Source organism: Microcaecilia unicolor, chromosome 5 (genome assembly GCF_901765095.1).
Source record: "Microcaecilia unicolor chromosome 5, aMicUni1.1, whole genome shotgun sequence".
Lineage (NCBI taxonomy): Eukaryota > Metazoa > Chordata > Amphibia > Gymnophiona > Siphonopidae > Microcaecilia > Microcaecilia unicolor.
In genome coordinates, this window is record NC_044035.1 from 255,263,799 (window position 1) to 255,285,930 (window position 22,132).

The window sequence follows — 22,132 nt, forward strand, 5'->3', positions numbered from 1 at the left end:
CATCTTCGCTGGCACCGAGGGGTGTTGATGCTCAGCATCAGGTAAAGCCCAAGAAGCACAAGCATCAATTTCCAAGAAATCCGGTACCCAAAAAGCATTGGCACCAGGAGGAGTGCTCCCCCTCCATCAAGGAGATGCCAGTGCAGAGGTCTCTATGCAGCCAGGACCAGGTACTCGAGTTGACACTGGTGGTTCAGCAGGCTATCTCTGACCTGATGCTGCAGCCTTTCCCAATGTCGACCCTCAATGAGCGGATCCAGGCCATGCTCCAAGAGCACTTGGTGGGGCTTCGCTCAGGGCTGATTGCGCCACCATGCCTCTACCTGCTGCCTCGCAGGGCCCTCAGTCTGCGATGTGATCTCCGATGCCAGTGCTACATGTCTCAGCATCGACAGCCACACATCCAGGTACCCCCTCAGTGTCGATGGAGGAAACTTCGCTGGAGTTGAGGGTGAAGCCTGCATCTCAACGCCATTCCAGGCAGAGACCTGTTTCCTTCTATCTGAGGCAGGTTCTATCTCAGCCCTCCCATGAGGAGTTTTTTGCTGACACTGATATAGACCACTCATGGGCATCTACTGAGGATCCAAGGTACTTCTCAGAAGAGGAGTCCTATGGTATTCCATCAGACCCCTCCCCACCAAAGGAAAAGCAAAATTCTCTATTAGAGAGTCTCTCCTTCCCCACTTTTGTGAAGGAGATGGCGGCTGCCATCCCAATTCATTTGGAGATAGAGAATGAGCTCAGAGCTGAGATGTTTGAGGTCCTGGATTACGACTGGCCCCTAAAAGAGGCTGTGACTGTCCCACTTCACAAGATCCTGCTTGATGTTCAGGTGAAGAACTGGGAGTCCTCTCTGTCTGTCCCTGTCCTCCCCAAAAAGATAGATACCATGTATCAGATCCAGAGTTCACCTGGATTTGATAAGCCGCAGTTGCCTCATCATTCCCTGGTGGTGGAATCCGCACTCAAAAGGGCCAGAAGTTCCAGAGATTTTACGGGTGCCCCCAGGCAGAGAAGCTCGAACTCTGGACTCTAGGCAGAAGATATGTCAGGCCTCATGCTCATATCCCGTATACAGTTATACCAGCTTTACTTGCGGAATCTGGTGTGCAGTATGACTGATTTGGCGGATCTCTCCTACTGGAGCAGGCTGAATCTTTTCGCCAGCTGTTCAAGCAGCAGAAGTTGTGTCGTAAATTCCTGGCTAGGGGCCAGGAATACTTTTGATGTGGCATGCAGGATTTCTGCTCAAAGTGTAGCGATGCGCAACTCTCATGGCTGAATGTTTGTGACTTGGACCCTGTGGTCCATCGGAGGTTGGTGGATGCCATGTGTTGGATAGATAATATTTTTGGAGAGAATGTGGAGGAGGTCACGGACCTCATCAGAAAATACACTGATTCCATCAACACTCACTTCTGGCAAGTGCCTTCTGCGCCCTCCTCATCCAGAAGGATTTTGTGCAAGTCGAAGAGGGGTCCTTATTACTCACAGAGCGATAGGTACATTCATTCTACTTGCCCATCTCAGCAGGCTGAGCCCCAGCAACAGTGTGCGCCTAAGACCTAGCCGACTCCCCAGTCAAAACAAAGGACAAGTTTTTGACTGACTCCAGCAGAGCAAAGCTGCATTACAAATAACCGTCCTGGATGACCTACCAGTGGGGGGGAGGCTGAGTTTTTCCAAGAAAGGTGGCCCCTTGAAACCTCTGACCAGTGGGTTCTTCAAATAGTCTGTCTCGGTTACGCCATAAGTACATAAGTATTGCCATACTGGTCCATCAAGCCCAGCATCCTGTTTCTAACAGTGGCCAATCCAGGTCACAAGTACCTGGCAAGATCCAAAAAAAGTACAATACATTTTATGCTGCTTATCCTAGAAATACTAATGCAATACAAGAATGTAGATGTTTGTGCAGGAATAGACAACTATAATATGTTATTTTGTTAAGGGAAAGTCTCATATAGTCACCAGGGCACTCTTGTATTGTTTCTCTCACCGATAAGGTGAGCCCTTGCAGGTGACGGTTTTAATCATAGACAAAACCCCCTTCCTTCCTAAGTGTGCGGTGGCAATCCAAGTGTTTATTTTTTGTCGATTTTTTATATTTTTTTTTACTTTTTTTGTTTTACTAATGAATACTGCGTACTTATCGTGCGATTACCCACACACTCAAAACATCAATCTGCTGACAATGGTTGGCTTAATATAATCACTTATCTGGGTGTTCCAGTGTACATGCGAGTCTCTGAGCTCTGACAGGTACCTGTTTCGCTTTTCGAGCTTTGTCAAGGGATATACCTCAGCACCGGATCTGTTGAAAAAAGACAACGCCTGTCAGCTATTTCACTGGCTATGTCATAACAGCACGATCTATCATCATTATCATGGCTCACATAGTTTCAACCTCCTTCTTAGTAAGCCGCCATACTCAACTGATGGCGGTGGCATCTTATCAATAATAACAGGACCGGAAGTGCCTCATGTCTCCTAGCACTTCCGGATTCAGATTGTGTTCACATAAAACATCCCCAGTGCAAGTATGTATTCAGCCCCCTGGGTTCCAAGGTATCTAAATGATAGATCCAGAAGGTTTCTTGTTACAGTAGTTTTCTGTTGCGATCACCGCCCCTAGTGGAGGGGACAACGTGATCAATCACCATACATCTTAAGTTGCTCGCTGTATGTTTGTACTGTATACAGTGTTGAACCAGCGGTGCTCCAGTGTTCTGGGTTGTTATGTGGGACCTGTGCTCTGTCATCCTCGTGTGTAGTGATCTGCTTGATTTCCCTACATACACCTTATTGCAAGGACAACTAGTGTAGTATATGATGTCTGAAGTGCGACAGGTAGTGTGATGTCTTAGATGATACAACTGACCATTGTATGTGAAACATGTCGCTTCCACTGTCAGTTCACAGGTTTTACAATTCACCCTATTACATTTATAGTGGCCCGGTGCCTCAGTTGAAATGATGGGTACTTCCTCCGGTAACTGTGCAGGACTGAGCAATTCTTTTAGGTTTTTTGCCCGTGAGAATGCTGTCCTCAGTCGATGCAACACAAAGATCCTCGGAGTCATTATGGACAAAACACTTCCCTTTAAACCTCAAATTTCAGCTGTTATCAAGAATTGCTTCTTCAGGCTTCGGCAAATTCACGCAATCAGATCCTTACTACATCCACCTGCTTTAAATATTCCTGTCCACTCGTTTAACATCATCCGCTAAGACTACTGCAGTGTGATTTATAATGGTCTTAGGCTAAAAGATACCCACCGGATACAGTTGATTCAAAACACCACCATAAAGTTCATTTGTGGGGGAAAGAAATTTAACCATGTAGCCCCTCTCTTGAAAGCAGACTATATCCTTGTGTTCAAAACTCAGTGGTGAGCCCCTCTATCTCTCCTGCCTATTAACCCCCTATGCCACTCAAAGAACTTTAAGGTCCTCGTTTCAAAATTGTCTATTGGTTCCCTCATTCTGAGACATCCACCACGAGCTCTGTATTACGTTTTTACCAGCCAACACATCCCCTAAGATCTTCTGAGAAAAATCTGCTGGATGTCCCCTCCTTTCATTTGGTGTATACATTATAGGTATGAAATTATGAAACACGCTTCCTGTGGAACTTCATTCCATACAGAATATTGCACATTTCAATAAAGAACTGAAGACACATCTTTTTCTTCACACATATGGATCCGTAGAATAATAAGGACATACCTGTAATATGCTGGTGATAGTTTTGCCTATAATGTTGATTGTTTACATTGCTGGTTGCTGGTTTTGATGAGAAGTCTTACAGTAGTTTGTCTGTAATATGTTATTTTATTATGTATGTAATTATGCTCCTCACTTAGAATTTTATGATAATGTGGGTTACAAATACTTTTATTATTATTATTATTATTATTAATCTTTTCTGTTCAAAGTCCAGAACATTAGAATTCCCTCCTGCAGCCCCATCAACAGTCATCTTTGCAAACCTTTAAATCTGAACTCAAGATTATCCTTTTAATGGAAGCCTACTCCTAAATACCTTTCACCTTCTGGGGTGGGCTTGAACATCTCAGCACGACTATGCCCCTCCCTCTCATACTGTCCCTTGTTGTCCTATCAGAATTGTAGTTCTACACTTTTTACCTCGTGTGTGTTGTTTTAGCATCTTCACCCCCCTATTTTCTCCCAACAACCCCGTTTACTAAGCCTAGCTAGCAGCTGTCATACGCTAATGCCGACACAACCCAATCACTTTGAATAGCTTGTGTCGGCATTGCCGCTTGGCTTAGTAAACACGGGAGTTAGACTGTAAGCCTGATGAGTGGGGTAGCAAATCTGTAATAAACTTGAACTTGATTCTTTTACCGTACAATCTCTGGATTCTGCTTACTGATCTCACCTGGTCAAACTAATGTCCTGTTTATACAGGAATAATATTTGAATTATTTTCTCAAGTGTACAATTCATAATATGCAGACATAGCAGCAGTGTTGGGTAGACATTTTCTCCATGTGGTGGCAAGTAGATAACCGACACTGACCCATGCCATCTTCCCCCTGTTGATCTTCAACTACCACTGATACTTTTCTTCTCCAGAAAGAGTTCCAGTACCTGTATACCCACTTTCAACTGTACACTGTCTAACTGGATATTGGACTGTACTTGGGAAAGGGGATGAGATTTGATATACTACCTTTCTATGGTTACAGTCAAAGCATACAGGTACTTATTTTATACCTGGGGTAATGAAGGGTTAAGTGGCTTGCAGATTTTCTTCCACCTAGGCGCATACATGCGCACCAACGTCAAGCTAAAGCAACTCATCACAAACCCAGATATGCTTCCAGTATGGACATTTGCAAACTAACCAAATAGGCTTCAGCATATATTTTTACTTAACATGATTGCCTGGACCATTCCTCTATCCAATATTTATTTATTTATTACATTTGTACCCCGCGCTTTCCCACATATTGCAGGCTCAATGCGGCTTAAATAGTAAATACGATTACAGAGTCTGGAGAATAATTACAATTGTAGTAAACGATATAGATAGGTAAGAGAGTAAGAGGAGTTAGAAAATAAGGTAACATTTAAAGAAAGTTGCACATGAGGCCAGAGAGATGGTTAACATATAGATAGGTAAGAGAGTAAGAGGATTTAGAAAATAAGGTGACTTATTTAAAGAAAGGTGTACATGAGGTCAGAGAGATGGTTAAATATTATCTCAGCTAGAGTAGGAATGGATAAACATGCCCTGCTGCAGTATGTACAGCCCGTGTCACTCCTTGTGTGTGTGAGTGAGACTAACAAGTTAGTCACTTCTTCCATTAAAGGCCTGGTTGAAGAGCCAAACTTTCACCTGCTTCCTGAAGTAGAGAGAGAATTGTGTTAAGCGGAGCCTTTCAGACACTGTGTTCCAGAGTGTGGAGGCTACTCTGGAGAAGGCTCGCTTTCGGGTATCACATTGTGTAATGTGTTTTGGAGAGGGTGTGGTTAGTGATACTCCTTGAGAGAACCTTGAGAGAACCTTAGTGTCCTTGGAAGTGTGTAGAGGATCATCCTATTCTTCAGGTACTTGGGGCCATTTCCATTAAGGTTGCAGAATACAGCAGACAGGTTGATTCCTGGGAAAAGTAAATTTGATAGATCTCCAATCTTGAGTGATTTACATTGGCCTGTAGCAGTACTCGTCTACAAACAGCATGAAAGGATAGGCACCAGGCAGCTACTGCAGACAAAGCTAGACAGCATTGAGAAGGATAATCAGAACTGTACAAATGTTTCATCTTCATCTTCAATACATCTTTGACGGCCACGGCAGTAACAAAAAATTGTGTGGACCTCGCTTGGGACTCACCATGGAGTGTGGCTGCATCTCTATGCTTATTTGCAGAGAAAGCGAAGTTGTTTACTTTTAATGAGGGGGGAGGGGGTTCTTTGTACACAGCAGGAGAATGTAGCCATACTCATTCTCCCTCCATCCCCTCAAAAAACAAAAGCAAAAACTTACTGTACCTTTACTTTGAGAAATTTTTTATTTGTATTTGTTAACCTTTATTTTTGTGCATTTCAAATGGATTAGCATAACAACCATAACATATTTGAGCATGAATATAAAAACTGGCAAATTGGATGGGTTGGATGGTCTTTTCTGATGTCATTTGCTGTATTACTATGTATAACATTATTCCAGGTAGCTATATTCACCAAAGCAGAAGAACAGAAAAATAGATTTGTATCTTTTACAAAACAGTGGTGCAGTGCAGTCTGTTCTGCATTCAAGCATTTTCTGCACAATCTTAACAGCTACTCTAGTGCTTTGATTGGCTGTACATTATAAAATCCTTTTTTTATATATTGGTTTGCACACAGATGATGAGCCAAATGATGGTCCAGAACATTATATTATAGTCCTGGGTTTCCGTAATCCTCAAATTCTAGCTCTTTTGGTTGACCTTGGAATTAGTGTGTCCTGTGTGATTAAGATGTCTTCTGAGAGCTACAATATGTTTGCTACGCACCAGGAACTAGCTATACTACCTGAAGGTATGATAGTGAATGAAAAGTCTTTTTTATTAATCTTAGTTCTCTTATTTTACCAAGTATTTCCTATTTACAAATATGTACTTTGCAAGTGATAAAGAAGAAGATATAGACACAAAAGGCATTCATTATATTGTCAAGATGAATCTTACAGATTCAAGAGGTTGCATTTAGAAGTATAGGTTTGCCATGTAAGAAGAGATGCCATTAAAGGGCATTTCTAAAATTTTGATCACTAGCAGAAACCCCAAAAAATCTGACTTCAAGCAAAGATAAAGTAATTAAGGTCGATATTCAGACTGTGGGAGTTAGCCGATCTAACTCCCACAGTTGGCGCTAAAACCAGATATTCAATGCCAGGCCATTTCTGGTGATCAACATTGAATATCCGGTTTACTTTTGGCCAGTTTGACTTTGGCCAAGCTGATATTCAGTGCTGGCCAGTCAAAAGTCAAACCAGCTGATAGGACCACCGGCAATATTCAGCTGAATATTTGTGGATAGCCGGTAGTGTGGCATTTAACCAGCCAGGTGCTGATCCCGACTGGTTAAATGCCTTTGAATATTGGGGGGATTATCTATATTGGGCAAAAATCAGTGAGTACCTAATGGATTTTATATCAGTTTTGAAAGTGAAAGTATACACATGCTTTGGTTTTGAAATTGTTTGTTCCTGTAGACTTGTGCCTGCTTTTTATGTGGGTATAAGTTTTCTGGAAATGTACAGATGTAGAGATAAAAATGTCACTTGTGCATGTACATTTTCTTCCTTAACATACCTCCAGAAACACTTCCTCTTAATGCGACTTAAAGTACTTGCATTGTGGCTATAACACACTTTAGCCACATTGGGGGAGGGTGATTATGAAGGTAAAATATTTTTTTACCCATATAAATGGCTTTGAAATTTGCTCTCTCTATTGATCCAAAGAGCATTAAGCTGAAACCATGAATGAAGTAAGTTTCGAAAAGAAAGGGCAACAAAAAAAATCATTAAGCTAAGATCCACATTACCAACTAACTTCTCCAACTATGAAGAATTCATTGATTGTTTAGACACTATCACTGATGAATGCCCAGCTGACAGAATCTGGACTAATTTTAGTTTATTAACAGAAGACACTGTTACCCAAGTGATCAATAAATTTACCAAATCCCACTGCAAATTAGATACATGCCCCAGTTACTTAATAAAATATGCTCCGCAACGTTTTATGACAGACCTTACCTCCTATCTAAACTACATGCTCCAACATGGATCCTTCCCAAAGGATAAGGGCAATATACTACTCACACCTATCCCCAAGGACCAGAAGAAAAAATTAAATGACATAACTTACTATCGCCCATTTGCATCCATCCCTCTTGCAGTTAAGTTAATGGAAAGTTTAGTTACCAAACAACTCACCAATTACTTGATCAATTTCTCAGTATTCTCCGATGACAAGCAGGCTGCTTGTTCTCACTGATGGGTCCAAGGCAGCCCCTCCAATCGGAATCTTCACTAGCAAAAGCCTTTGCTAGCCCTTGCGCGCCGATGCGCACCGCGCATGCGCGGCCGCCTTCAAGCCCGAAACCGGCTCGTGCCGGCCAGTCTTCTTTTGTCCGCGCTTGGTACGGTCGTGTTACGCCGTTCGCGCCCCTTAAGTCGACCTCGCGCGTCTCTTTTGACTTTTCGCGGAAAAAAAAAAAAAAGGGATTTCGTAAGAGGACCTTTTCGGTCTTTTTCCCTTTCCTCTATTTTCAGTTTATGCCCCGGTAAGTTTCTTTTCGTCTTCGGGGTAGGCCCTTTTGAGGCCTCAGGTCGAATTTTTTCTCCCCCTCTTTTTGGTGCCTACCGCAATTACGAGTTTTGATTTCGCCGGCGTGATTTTTCCGCCCATGTCATCGAAGTCTCCCAGCGGCTTCAAGAAGTGCACCCAGTGTGCCCGGGTAATCTCGCTCACTGACAGGCACGCGTCGTGTCTTCAGTGTCTGGGGGCTGGGCACCGCCCGCAGGCCTGTAGTCTGTGCGCTCTTTTACAAAAGCGGACTCAGGTAGCGAGATTGGCCCAGTGGAACATTTTGTTCTCGGGCTCTTCGTCGGCATCGGCACCGGGAGTATCGAGTGCATCGACGTCGACAGCGTCCAGACCTCCGTCCTCGGCCGCGACTGCATCGAGTGCATCGAGGCATCGACCCTCTGCATCGGGGCTGAGACATCGGAAGGCTGCGTTGGCGTCGGTGGTACCGGGACCTCCACTTCTGCTGATGTCGTCGGACGGTGGTGCTTCGACTGGAGTGCAGGTGAGGGCTGTCCATTCCCCTGCTGGTGGCGGTGAGCCTTCGGGTGGGTCTCCCCCTACCCAGAGGGCTCCTGCGGTACAGCCCCCCCGAGACCGACCTTCTTCGGCCTCGGCCCCGAGGAAGCGACGGCTGGATTCTACGTCCTCCTCGTCGGTGCCGGGAAGCTCCGGTGACATGCTTCGTCCCAAGAAGTCGAAGAAGCATCGACACTGGTCCCCTTCCCGTATCGGCACCGAGAGCTCTGGGTCGCCGAGGGAGTCGGCACCCAGTAGGCATTGGCACCGAGAGGACCGCTCACCCTCTGTTCAAGAGGTGTCGATGCACTCCACTATGGACAGCCCGGAACAGCCTCCACGCCTGGAACAGACTCTGACATCGACACCTGCATCGGCTTCCACGTCTTTCTCCACAACCGCTCTGCACGAGAGTCTCCGGGCCGTTCTCCCAGAGATTCTGGGAGAGCTGTTGCGCCCTTCCCCTCCGGTACCGGGGGTGCTTGCGCCACCGGTACCGTCGAGTGAGGCGCCGGCTGGCCCTTTGTCCGGGGTGAGGTCTCCGACATCGGTGCCGCGTGCGGTACCGACTGCGGTCGCCTCCCAGGAAGGCTCCCCGACGACGTCGGCGGAAGGAACTTCGCCTGTGCGGGCGAGGGAGTCTACCTCTCGACGCCCACACCGTGGACATGGTCCCACGGAGTCGAGCCGGGCACGGCTTCAGACACAGGTCCGTGAACTTGTGTCTGATACCGATGGTGAGGCCTCGTGGGAGGAGGAGGAGGACACCAGATATTTCTCTGACGAGGAGTCTGATGGCCTTCCTTCCGATCCCACTCCCTCCCCTGAAAGGCAGCTTTCTCCTCCCGAGAGTCTGTCTTTTGCGGCCTTTGTCCGGGAGATGTCTACGGCCATCCCCTTCCCGGTGGTTGTGGAGGACGAGCCCAGGGCTGAAATGTTTGAGCTCCTGGACTATCCTTCTCCACCTAAGGAAGCGTCCACAGTACCCATGCATCATGTCCTCAAAAAGACATTGCTGGCGAACTGGACCAAGCCACTAAGTAATCCCCACATTCCCAAGAAGATCGAGTCCCAGTACCGGATCCATGGGGACCCAGAGCTGATGCGCACTCAGTTGCCTCACGACTCTGGAGTTTTGTGGATTTGGCCCTAAAGAAGGCTAAGAGTTCTAGGGAGCATGCTTCGGCGCCCCCGGGCAAGGACTCTAGAACCTTAGACTCCTTTGGGAGGAAGGCCTACCATTCTTCTATGCTCATGGCCAAAATCCAGTCTTACCAGCTCTACACGAGCATTCACATGCGGAACAATGTGCGGCAGTTGGCGGGCTTGGTGGACAAGCTCCCCCCTGAGCAAGCCAAGCCATTTCAGGAGGTGGTCAGGCAGCTGAAGGCGTGCAGAAAATTCCTGGCCAGAGGGGTGTATGACACCTTTGATGTTGCGTCCAGGGCCGCTGCTCAAGGTGTGGTGATGCGCAGACTCTCATGGCTGCGTGCCTCCGATCTGGAGAATAGGATCCAGCAGCGGATTGCGGACTCGCCTTGCCGTGCAGATAATATTTTTGGAGAGAAAGTCGAACAGGTGGTAGAACAGCTCCACCAGCGGGATACCGCTTTCGACAAGTTCTCCCGCCGGCAGCCTTCAGCTTCTACCTCTACAGGTAGACGATTTTTGGGGGGAAGGAAGACTGTTCCCTACTCTTCTGGTAAGCGTAGGTACAATCCTCCTTCTCGACAGCCTGCGGCCCAGGCTAAGCCCCAGCACGCTCGCTCTCGTCAGCAGCGTGCGCCTCAGCAAGGGCCCTCGGCTCCCCAGCAAAAGCAAGGGACGAGCTTTTGACTGGCTCCAGCAGAGCATAGCCGACATCCAAGTGTCAGTGCCGGGCGACCTGCCAGTCGGAGGGAGGTTAAAAGCTTTTCACCAAAGGTGGCCTCTCATAACCTCCGATCAGTGGGTTCTTCAAATAGTCCGGCAAGGATACACCCTCAATTTGGCCTCCAAACCTCCAAATTGTCCACCGGGAGCTCAGTCTTACAGCTTCCAACACAAGCAGGTACTTGCAGAGGAACTCTCTGCCCTTCTCAGCGCCAATGCGGTCGAGCCCGTGCCATCCAGGCAGGAAGGGCTGGGATTCTATTCCAGGTACTTCCTTGTAGAAAAGAAAACAGGGGGGATGCGTCCCATCCTAGACCTAAGGGCCCTGAACAAATATCTGGTCAAAGAAAAGTTCAGGATGCTTTCCCTGGGCACCCTTCTTCCTATGATTCAGGAAAACGATTGGCTATGCTCTCTGGACTTGAAGGACGCCTACACGCACATCCCGATACTGCCAGCTCACAGACAGTATCTGCGATTTCAGCTGGGCACACGTCACTTCCAGTACTGTGTGCTACCCTTTGGGCTCGCCTCTGCGCCCAGAGTGTTTACGAAGTGCTTGGCTGTAGTAGCAGCGGCACTTCGCAGGCTGGGGGTGCACGTGTTCCCATATCTCGATGATTGGCTGGTGAAGAACACATCCAAGGCAGGAGCTCTACAGTCCATGCAGATGACTATTCGCCTCCTGGAGCTGCTGGGGTTTGTGATAAATTATCCAAAGTCCCATCTTCTCCCAGTGCAGAGACTAGAATTCATAGGAGCTCTGCTGGATTCTCGGACGGCTCGTGCCTACCTCCCAGAGGCGAGAGCCAACAACTTGTTGTCCCTCGTCTCGCGGGTGCGAGCGTCCCAGCAGATCACAGCTCGGCAGATGTTGAGATTTCTGGGCCACATGGCCTCCACAGTTCATGTGACTCCCATGGCCCGCCTTCACATGAGATCTGCTCAATGGACCCTAGCTTCCCAGTGGTTTCAGGCTGCTGGGGATCTAGAAGACGTGATCCACCTGTCCACGAGTTTTCTCAAATCCCTGTATTGGTGGACGATTTGGTCCAATTTGACTCTGGGACGTCCTTTCCAAATTCCTCAGCCACAAAAAGTGCTGACTACGGATGCGTCTCTCCTGGGGTGGGGAGCTCATGTCGATGGGCTTCACACCCAGGGAAGCTGGTCCCTCCAGGAACACGATCTGCAGATCAATCTCCTGAAGTTACGAGCGGTCTGGAACGCTCTGAAGGCTTTCAGAGATCGGCTGTCCCACCAAATTATCCAAATTCAGACAGACAACCAGGCTGCCATGTATTACATCAACAAGCAGGGGGGCACCGGATCTCGCCCCCTGTGTCAGGAAGCCGTCAGCATGTGGCTCTGGGCTCGCCGTCACGGCATGGTGCTCCAAGCCACATATCTGGCAGGCGTAAACAACAGTCTGGCCGACAGGTTGAGCAGGATTATGCAACCTCACGAGTGGTCGCTCAATTTCCGTGTAGTGTGACAGATCTTCCAGGTGTGGGGCACCCCCTTGGTAGATCTCTTCGCATCTCGAGCCAACCACAAAGTCCCTCGGTTCTGTTCCAGGCTTCAGGCCCACGGCAGACTGGCATCGGATGCCTTCCTCCTGGACTGGGGGGAGGGTCTGCTGTATGCTTATCCTCCTATACCTCTGGTGGGGAAGACTTTGTTGAAACTCAAGCAAGACCGAGGCACCATGATTCTGATTGCTCCTTTTTGGCCGCGTCAGATCTGGTTCCCTCGTCTTCTGGAGTTGTCCTCCGAAGAACCGTGGAGATTGGAGTGTTTTCCGACCCTCATCACGCAGGACGAAGGTGCGCTTCTGCATCCCAACCTCCGGTCTCTGGCTCTCACGGCCTGGATGTTGAGAGCGTAGACTTTGCTTCTTTGGGTCTGTCAGAGGGTGTCTCCCGCATCTTGCTTGCTTCCAGGAAAGATTCCACTAAGAGGAGTTACTTCTTTCTATGGAGGAGGTTTGTCGTCTGGTGTGACAGCAAGGCCCTAGATCTTCGCTCTTGTCCTACACAGACCCTGCTTGAATACCTTCTGCACTTGTCTGAGTCTGGTCTCAAGACCAACTCTGTAAGGGTTCACCTTAGTGCAATCAGTGCATACCATTACCGTGTGGAAGGTAAGCCGATCTCAGGACAGCCTTTAGTTGTTTGCTTCATGAGAGGTTTGCTTTTGTCAAAGCCCCCTGTCAAGCCTCCTACAGTGTCATGGGATCTCAATGTCGTTCTCACCCAGCTGATGAAACCTCCTTTTGAGCAACTGAACTCCTGCCATCTGAAGTACTTGACCTGGAAGGTCATTTTCTTGGTGGCAGTTACTTCAGCTCGTAGAGTCAGTGAGCTTCAGGCCCTGGTAGCCCAGGCCCCTTACACCAAATTTCATCAAAACAGAGTAGTCCTCCGCACTCACCCTAAGTTCTTGCCGAAGGTTGTGTCGGAGTTCCATCTGAACCAGTCAATTGTCTTGCCAACATTCTTTCCCCGTCCTCATTCCTGCCCTGCTGAACGTCAGCTGCACACATTGGACTGCAAGAGAGCATTGGCCTTCTATCTGGAGCAGACACAGCCCAACAGACAGTCCGCCCAATTGTTTGTTTCTTTTAATCCCAACAGGAGGGGAGTGGCTGTGGGGAAACGCACCATATCCAATTGGCTAGCAGATTGCATTTCCTTCACTTACGCCCAGGCTGGGCTGGCTCTCGAGGGTCATGTCACGGCTCATAATGTTAGAGCCATGGCAGCATCGGTAGCCCACTTGAAGTCAGCCACTATTGAAGAGATTTGCAAAGCTGCGACGTGGTCATCTGTCCACACATTCACATCTCATTACTGCCTGCAGCAGGATACCCGACGCAACAGTCGGTTCGGGCAGTCAGTGCTTCAGAATCTGTTCGGGGTTTAGAATCCAACTCCACCCCCCTAGGCCCATGTTTATTCTGTTACAGGCTACACTCTCAGTTAGTTGGATAAGTTGTTAGGTCAATCTCAGTTATGTCCTCGCCGTTGCGAGGCCCAATTGACCATGTTTGTTGTTTTGAGTGAGCCTGGGGGCTAGGGATACCCCATCAGTGAGAACAAGCAGCCTGCTTGTCCTCGGAGAAAGCGAATGCTACATATACCTCTAGAAGGTATTCTCCGAGGACAGCAGGCTGATTGTTCTCACAAACCCGCCCGCCTCCCCTTTTGGAGTTGTGTCTTCCCTTCTCTTTGTCTTGCTACATATGAGACTGGCCGGCACGAGCCGGTTTCGGGCGGGAAGACGGCCGCGCATGCGCGGTGCGCATCGGCGCGCGAGGGCTAGCAAAGGCTTTTGCTAGTGAAGATTCCGATTGGAGGGGCTGCCGTGGACGTCACCCATCAGTGAGAACAATCAGCCTGCTGTCCTCGGAGAATACCTTCTACAGGTATGTAGCATTCGCTTTACATACATCCCAGTCCAGCTTCCATGCTAATCATAGCACTGAGACAGTTCTTGTTACACTCATGACTAAGTTCAAACAAATTATTGCAACAGGTAACAATGTTCTCCTCTTACAATTCGATATGTCCAGCGCATTTGACGTGGTCAACCATGGTATTCTATTAAACATTCTAGAATATCTTAGAATTGGAGGAAATGTTTTGAAGTGGTTCCACAGTTTCCTAACTGTAAGAACATACCGTGTGATATCCAAATCAATCATATCACCACCATGGAGACATGTATGCGGAGTGCCTCAAGGATCACCGCTTTCACCGATTCTCTTTAACTTAATGATGCTACCACTAGCCAGATCATTATCTAACCTAGGCCTAAATCCTTATATTTATGCTGATGATATAACAATATATATTCCATTTAAAAATAACATATCAGAAATTGAAGATAAAATCAATCACAGCTTCCAAATTATGAACTCATGGGCGGATGCATTCCAGTTAAAACTTAATGCAGGAAAGACGCAGTGTCTTGTTCTTTCATCACAATACAATAAAACCAATTTACCAATATCAATACATTAAATCACACTCTTCCTGTTGCAGACTGCCTGAAACTCTTGGGTGTTACAATCGACCGAAATCTTACACTGGATAGCCATGTGAAAAATGTTATAAAAAAGATGTTTTATGCAATGTGGAAGCTTAGAAGAGTGAGACCATTCTTCCCTAGAGAGTCATTCCGCAAGTTGGTGCAATCATTGGTATTGAGCTATTTGGACTATTGTAACTCCATCTATTCGGGATGCAAAGCACAAACCATTAAGAGACTCCAGACTGCCCAGAATACTGCAGCCAGACTTATATTCGGGAAAGCAAAGTATGAAAGTGCTAAACCCCTCAGAAAAAAACTTCATTGGCTCCCATTAAGGGATCGTGTTACATTCAAGGTCTGCACCTTGGTCCATAGAATCATTCATGGAGAAGCCCCATCATACATGTCAGACCTAATAGATTTACCAGCAAGAAATATAAGTAGTTCATCACGCACTTTTTTGAACATCCATTACCCCAACTGCAGAGGTCTTAAATACAAATCTTTACATGCATCTAGCTTCTCTTATACTTGTACGCAACTATGGAATAAACTACCTAACACCATAAAATCAACGCATGATCTGGCAACTTTCCAAAAATTACTAAAAACCTACCTGTTCGAAGAGACTTACAAAGAGAATCCTCCATAATGTCTTGATTAATCTGCATCAGTACTAGCCAATATTGAACCCTCTTAATTTAGACACTTTAATCCACACTATCATTACTGAACATTATACCTTGTCTTACTCCCACTCATATATTCTGTATTACTTACTTATTACTTCTAATTTACCTGTTATTCTTTGTACCTTATTTGCAACAATATTCTGTATTCTGTTTATGGTGTCCACCTTTGCGACATAATGTAAGCCACATTGAGCCTGCAAATAGGTAGGAAAATGTGGGATACAAATGCAGCAAATAAATAAATTATGGTTTATAGACTTTTCTTCCAGGAATTTGTCCAAAAACTTTCTAATACCAACTACACTAATGGTTTTTCTCCGAGGACAAGCAGGGCTAATAAAATCCTCACGCATGAGTGAAGTCACTGGCAGAGCCTAGTGCAGGAAGCACCACTCCAGCTGCTTTATCTGGAAGCTGTTCAGCATAATTCACTGTGCATATGCGTCCTTTCCTGCCTACCATTGCTGCATAGAATTTTCTCAGTCTTCTTTTTTCCATGGAACTAATCAGATCTTTTCTTGTATTGCAGTCATGACAGTGCTCAAATCTTTGAATTTGCAGGGTTTTTTTTGTGTAAGTCCTGTTGCTGTTGCATGGGTTAGTTTGGGTGTTCCTTGGTGCTTTCCTTAGTTAGGTTTTTTCATCCATTTTGATTTATTTTTCTGCATTAGCTTGTTTTCAATTATAGGCCTCAAGCTTCCATCCATGGAACTTTTGTCATCATTGAGTCACTTGATTTCACTATGGCTATTTTTCTGGTTAATATGTCCCAAAAGAAGACCCCCCCCCCCCCAGGAGCTTCAAAAGGTGCAACAGGATTACAGATACCCATTCTTGGTGCCTGCAATGCCTGGAACACAGCCATGATCCCTTTCATTGTATTCTCTATTCACAGATGTCAAAGAGAAAGATTCTTGGTAGAGAAAAGAGGTGTGAGAAACGTTTTGGTGAGACAACCAGTCCACCAACATCAGACACAACCACCCCATGGGTCCATAAGCTACATTGGACACTGGGGATACATCCTTATTGAGAGTGTTTGATCATCCTCACTACTGAGCATCAGTAGAGGCTACCAGCCTGGAGTGGTCATAATCCAATTCCTGTCCAAAGAAGAGTGAGAATGTGTCCTCATCTTTGACAGTGCTGAGGGAGCATAATGCAGGACATCATGCAAAGGCTGAACCATTTCGGCATCATTCTCCTTTGAAGTGTGGAACTGAAGTTGCTAGTGTCCTTGAAGCACTGGATAGGTGCTGCCATCAGCAAATGCACACTTTCCAGTTGACCAGCAGACTTCATTTTCCTCACTTATGCTGTGGCTAGTCCATGAATTCAGCCTCCATAGAAGAGATTTGCATGACTACAAATGGTCTTCTGTCCATACATTCAGATCACATTATTGCTTAGAGCAGGACTCCTGGCATGAGAGTAGATTTGGCCTGACTGTCCTCCAAAATCTATTTGGGTTTTTAGAATTCAGCATCATCCCCCCTAGGCCTATCAAAAATTACAGACTTGAGTTTGTTGGTTGCGACATGAGTATTTTCTATTATTCCCCATTTTTCTGTTGAAGGGACTCGGTAGCTAGGGAGTCCCATAAGTGAGGATTTATTAGTCCTCCATGTCCTCAGTGAAACACAGTTACTTCTCTGTAGCAGGTGTTCTCTGAGGACAGCAGGATATAAATCCCATAGTTCACCTACCTCCCCAAGGAGTTGCATTCCTCTACACTTGTAGTGAACTGAGGAGATCCCACACAGCATTGGCAGGTGGGAAAGGGCATGCATACACGGCGAACCTGCTCAAAAGCTTCCAGATAAAGCAGCTGGATTTGTGCTTCCTGTGCTTTACTTTGTTGGTGGTGTCACTCATGCATGAGGATTTATGTCTTGCTGTCCTCAGGGAACATCTGCTACAGGTAAGTAACTTCATTTTACCACATCCTCCAACAATGATTTGTAGAGTAGAGGTGTGCATAGGGATGGGGACAATGGGAAACCTGTGGAAATCCATGGAACTCTACGATGATGGGGACAAAAAAGTCATAACTACAGTGGGGACGGGAAGGAATGGATTGGAAGTAAATGGGGACAGAAGGAGATGGGGACCAGATTATGTCCCCATGTACACCTTGACTCAGAAACTTGACCCCGGCACCTCAGCTAAAAAAAAAAAAAGAATTGAAAGAGGAGCTCACCTTGATGAAAACTGGTGAATTTCGACAATAAAGGAGACAACTGATGAGAATATTCGTTTATTTGTTTCAAGCATTTTGGCAGAGTATAATCTCCACCAATCTAGTCTCATCTATGTCACTGATAATGCAGCATAATATAAAAGCAACATTTCAAGATAAGGTCTGGATAGGTTGCGTAGGTCATAATCTCAATTTTGTACTCTCTCATGAACTCCAACCATCAAAAACTGGAGTTAATCGAATGACCTCCCCAGTGAGGTAAGCGAGCTTATAACATTGTGCAAGGAGGTGGCTACACTCTCTAAGCGAACGAAAATCAAACATTCACCAAAGAAAATGCAGAAGCAGTGCATATCAATTGGGTGTAACAGCATTCTACTGACATTGAAATCTGTGGCAGAGAATATGGAAGAGCTATGTGCAATTTCCACTGAACTAGGTGCAAAAATTGTGCACAATTGATGACTCGTTGCTGGCAGAAGTTGTTATTGTGTTGGAACCATTTTGACAGAGGTACAAAAGAACTGTCGACAGATACTAAGCTTTCACTATATCTGGTGGTCCCAACAAAGTATTAGTTGAAATGGCACCTGATAATTTCAACCTCAGACAGCTATATGATAGCATCCTTAAAGAATCATCTTGCAGATTATCTAAATCACTATTTTAGGTTTCCAAGTTTATTCAACATTTGATATCCCGCACATCATGTAAAATATGTGAGTGGTTTACAATCCTAGTATAGAAGAGGTAAAGGAGAAGAAACTAGAAGAGGAGTGAGGGGAAGGGGCAGGCAATATAGGAAGGGAGGAAAACGAAACTACAATAATTGATAGGAAAGAGGGGGTAAGAGATACGGATAGATAAGGGTGAGAATTGGGTAGCTGGCAGGCTCACGATGGGGACAGCCTCAAATTTATAGTTATAGAGACACACTTGGCAGCAACGTTGATGGATTCAAGGCTGAAAGGTCATTTAGATCTGATGACAGTCGAAGAAGAGAACAGTGATTGTTTCTCTGAGGACAAGCAGGCCATATAATTCTCACATGTGAATGACATCATCCACGGAGCCTAGAACGAAAATGCTGACCGGCATACTATCACTTTAAGAGATCGAGGCAACGCTCCCTCTGTGCATGCATGGGTGCTTTCATGCCCAGCTTGGGACACGGGACCAGTAGTCTTTTCTCATCCACGGTAAGGAGAGGATGTATTTTCTATGTGGTCTCTTCAGCACATTTTTTCCTGCCTTTTTGGTGCCTTCCCTCGCGAGTTGTTCTGTGCTCTCTTCAGTAGTTTCTCTTTTTTTTTTATGTCCTTTCTGGTAGTTCTCCCTAGTGTGTTTTGACCACTTACATTTTTCTTTATTTTTTCGGCTTCCAGGGCCTTCTTAGGCCTGAACATTGGCTGGGCAGATTGCCTTTTTTTCAAATGATCTGTGCCCCTTGATTTCCTCACCATTGAGTCATTTGATTTTGCTTCGGCCATATTCCCTTCCATGTCATTTAAAGTTCCCAATGGCTTTAAGTGTAGTTCCTGGTGCAATTGGACCATCTCTGGGATTGACACTCATTCTACTACTACTACTTATCACTTCTAGAGTGCTACAAGGCATACACAGCGCTGTACACCATACATGAAAAGACAGTCCCTGCTCAAAGAGCTGACAATCTAAATAGGACAGGCAAACAGACAGAGCAACTAAGAGGTAAGGGAATTAAAGAGGTGGGGATAAAAGGGTACAGGGCAAGTGAGTAGTGGTTAGGAGTCAAAGCAGCGTTAAAGAGGTGGGCTTTTAGCCTGGATTTGAAAACGGCCAAAGACGGGGAAGTCTATTCCAGGCTTGAGGTGCAGTGAGATAAAAGGAACGGAGTCTGGAATTAGCAGTAGAGGAGAAGGGGACAGACAAGAGAGATTTATCCACAGAACGGAGTACCCGAGGGGGGGCGTAGGGAGAGACAAGAGTGGTAGAGAAGTACTGGGGAGCGGTAGAGTGAATGCACTTATAGGTCAGTAAGAGAAGTTTGAATTGAATGTGGAAACGGATAGGGAGCCAGTGAAGTGACTTGTAGAGAGGACTAATGTGAGCATAACGACTCTGGCGGAAAATGAGTCGCGCAGCAGAGTTTTGGACTGATTGAAGAGGAGAGAGATGGCTAAGTGGGAGGCCGGTGAGAAGAAGGTTGCAATAATCTAGGCGAGAGGTGATAAGAGTGTGGATAAGGGTTTTGTTAGAGTGCTCAGAGAGGAAGGGACGGATTTTGCTGATGTTATAGAGAAAGAAACAAACAGAAAAAGTAAACACTGGGCCTTCAGGAATGAGAAAAATGCAATCCTTTATTAATGATGAATACCCGACAAGGGCCGTGTTTCGGCGTACAAACGCCTGCATCAGGGGTCTAACATAAAAAATAAATAAACATATATCATTAAAAATTATATATAATACAATAATGCAGAACCAACATCAAAATCAAAAATGCATATGCATGCTTACATAAACATACATACACCAGGGGCGTATCTGAACTGCGGCGGTAGGGGGGGCCAGGGCCAGAGAGGGGGGGCACATTATAGCCCCCCCCCGCCGCCGCCACCGCCGCCGCCATTGCCGATCCCCCTCCCCCCAGCCGCTGCCATTGCTAACCCTCCCCCTCCGTTGCTCGCCTACCTTCGCTGGCGGGGGACCCCAACCCCCGCCAGCCGAGGTCCGCGTCCTCCTGCCGCTGCCGGCTGCCTTTGGTCCTTTCATTCTTCCATTGAAGCTGGCGCCGACGAAAAAGTTTCTTTTGAATCTGACGTCGCTGCACGTTGCACGTTGTACGTGCAGGACGTCAGACTCAGAAACAATTTCTGAGTCTGACGTCCTGCACGTACAACGTGCAGCGACGTCAGACTCAAAAGAAACTTTCGTCGGCGCCAGCTTCAATGGAAGAATTAAAGGACCAAAGGCAGCCGGCAGCGGCAGGAGGACGCGGACCTCGGCTGGCGGGGGTTGGGGTCCCCCGCCAGCGAAGGTAGGCGAGCAACGGAGGGGGAGGGTTGGCAGCGGTAGGGGGGTCCAGGGCGAAATCTGCGGGGGCCCAGGCCCCTGAGGCCCCACGCAGATACGCCCCTGACATACACATGTATATTATAAAAATTTTTAAAAACAAAACATAGTTATCATGGTTACAAGAATATACATATAAAGAATGATAAAACATAATAACATATGATATAAAACATCATCATCATGACCTGAGAAATATTAACCAACAATCCATACATATATCGTCATATATCTATCTCCCCATTTACATGTACTTATTCACAAACTTAAAAAAACTTACTCATACATACATATACCTACATACCATAATGTTATATTTCAAACTCATGTGTGCAGGTCTGTGAAGACCTTACCATCTGGGATAAGTGTTGCAAAAAATGAGTGCAACAGGGGCTTATGAACTTATAGTGCACGCTTTCAAACACTCATACCATATAAGTAACTTTACTGATTACAGACTCTGCATAGAAAATAGAGCATAAAAGTAATGATAATAAATAAATAAACATCAAACCTTACCAAAAAGCTCTTCTAGGTCAGCTAGTTAGCTAGTAGATAAAGATGATTAACAAACAGCTTATATTCCCTAATATAAAAAAAGGAACAGAGTTTTCAAAATTAATAAATACTTTCCAGATCCATAAATAACATTGAAACATCCTTCAAAATTGATCACTATTTGTCAAATTCATAAAAAACATTAAAGTGTTCAAAAGCATTCCCATGCATCCACATACAATAAATGAGCAATCGGGTAAAATAAATATCTGTTTTAAACCACTTAACAGTCGAAAAAAACCAACAGTCCGACATCACCTGAAGCAATATTAGCACAGAATCTATCATCCTAAAATATCTTGTCAAAGGAGAACTTAAAATCTTACCCGCTGTTCGGGCAGCCCGTTTGTGGGACGCCTACAGTCGCGTCAACCACCAAAGATTAAAAGCATGCGCAGCACAACGTTTGAAAAAGACATCACGGGGTATATTCTAATATTTAAAACAACTCCACATTTATGAATCATAAGCGCAATAAAATTAGATATTATCCCCCAAAACAAAGATTCATTCACGTCATATCCTAAGTATCGTACGTCAGACAAATTACTGATCATGGGAATATGTGAAAGTCCAAACGGATATCTATGTGCGCTGCTTAAAGGATGATAAATAACTGAAATGGTACGAATCATAAAATTATATTATCTTTTCCTTAAAGAAACCGATAATCTTACCCGGTGTTTGAACAGCTCATAGATAAAACGCCTTCAGCCGCATAAACCGCCAAAAGTTAAGGCATGCGCAAAGCTATGTTTAAATGGACGGAGGGAGGAGGAAGTGAAGTGACATAATGGGGCTAGTCCGAATATTTAAAGTGATATAACATTCGCATGTTGTAGGCACAGACAAATGATGTATATATA

General features: G+C 45.7%; 1 protein-coding gene across 1 annotated transcript in view; it reads left to right on the plus strand.

Annotated features, from left to right (window-relative positions):
- SPAG17 (sperm associated antigen 17) overlaps positions 1–22,132 on the plus strand; it is a 994,731-nt gene that overhangs the window by 140,939 nt on the left and 831,660 nt on the right. Inside the window, exon 6 of the mRNA XM_030205033.1 lies at positions 6,385–6,558. Coding sequence (XP_030060893.1) covers positions 6,385–6,558 — 174 coding nt within the window. The remainder of the gene's footprint in view (positions 1–6,384; positions 6,559–22,132) is intronic.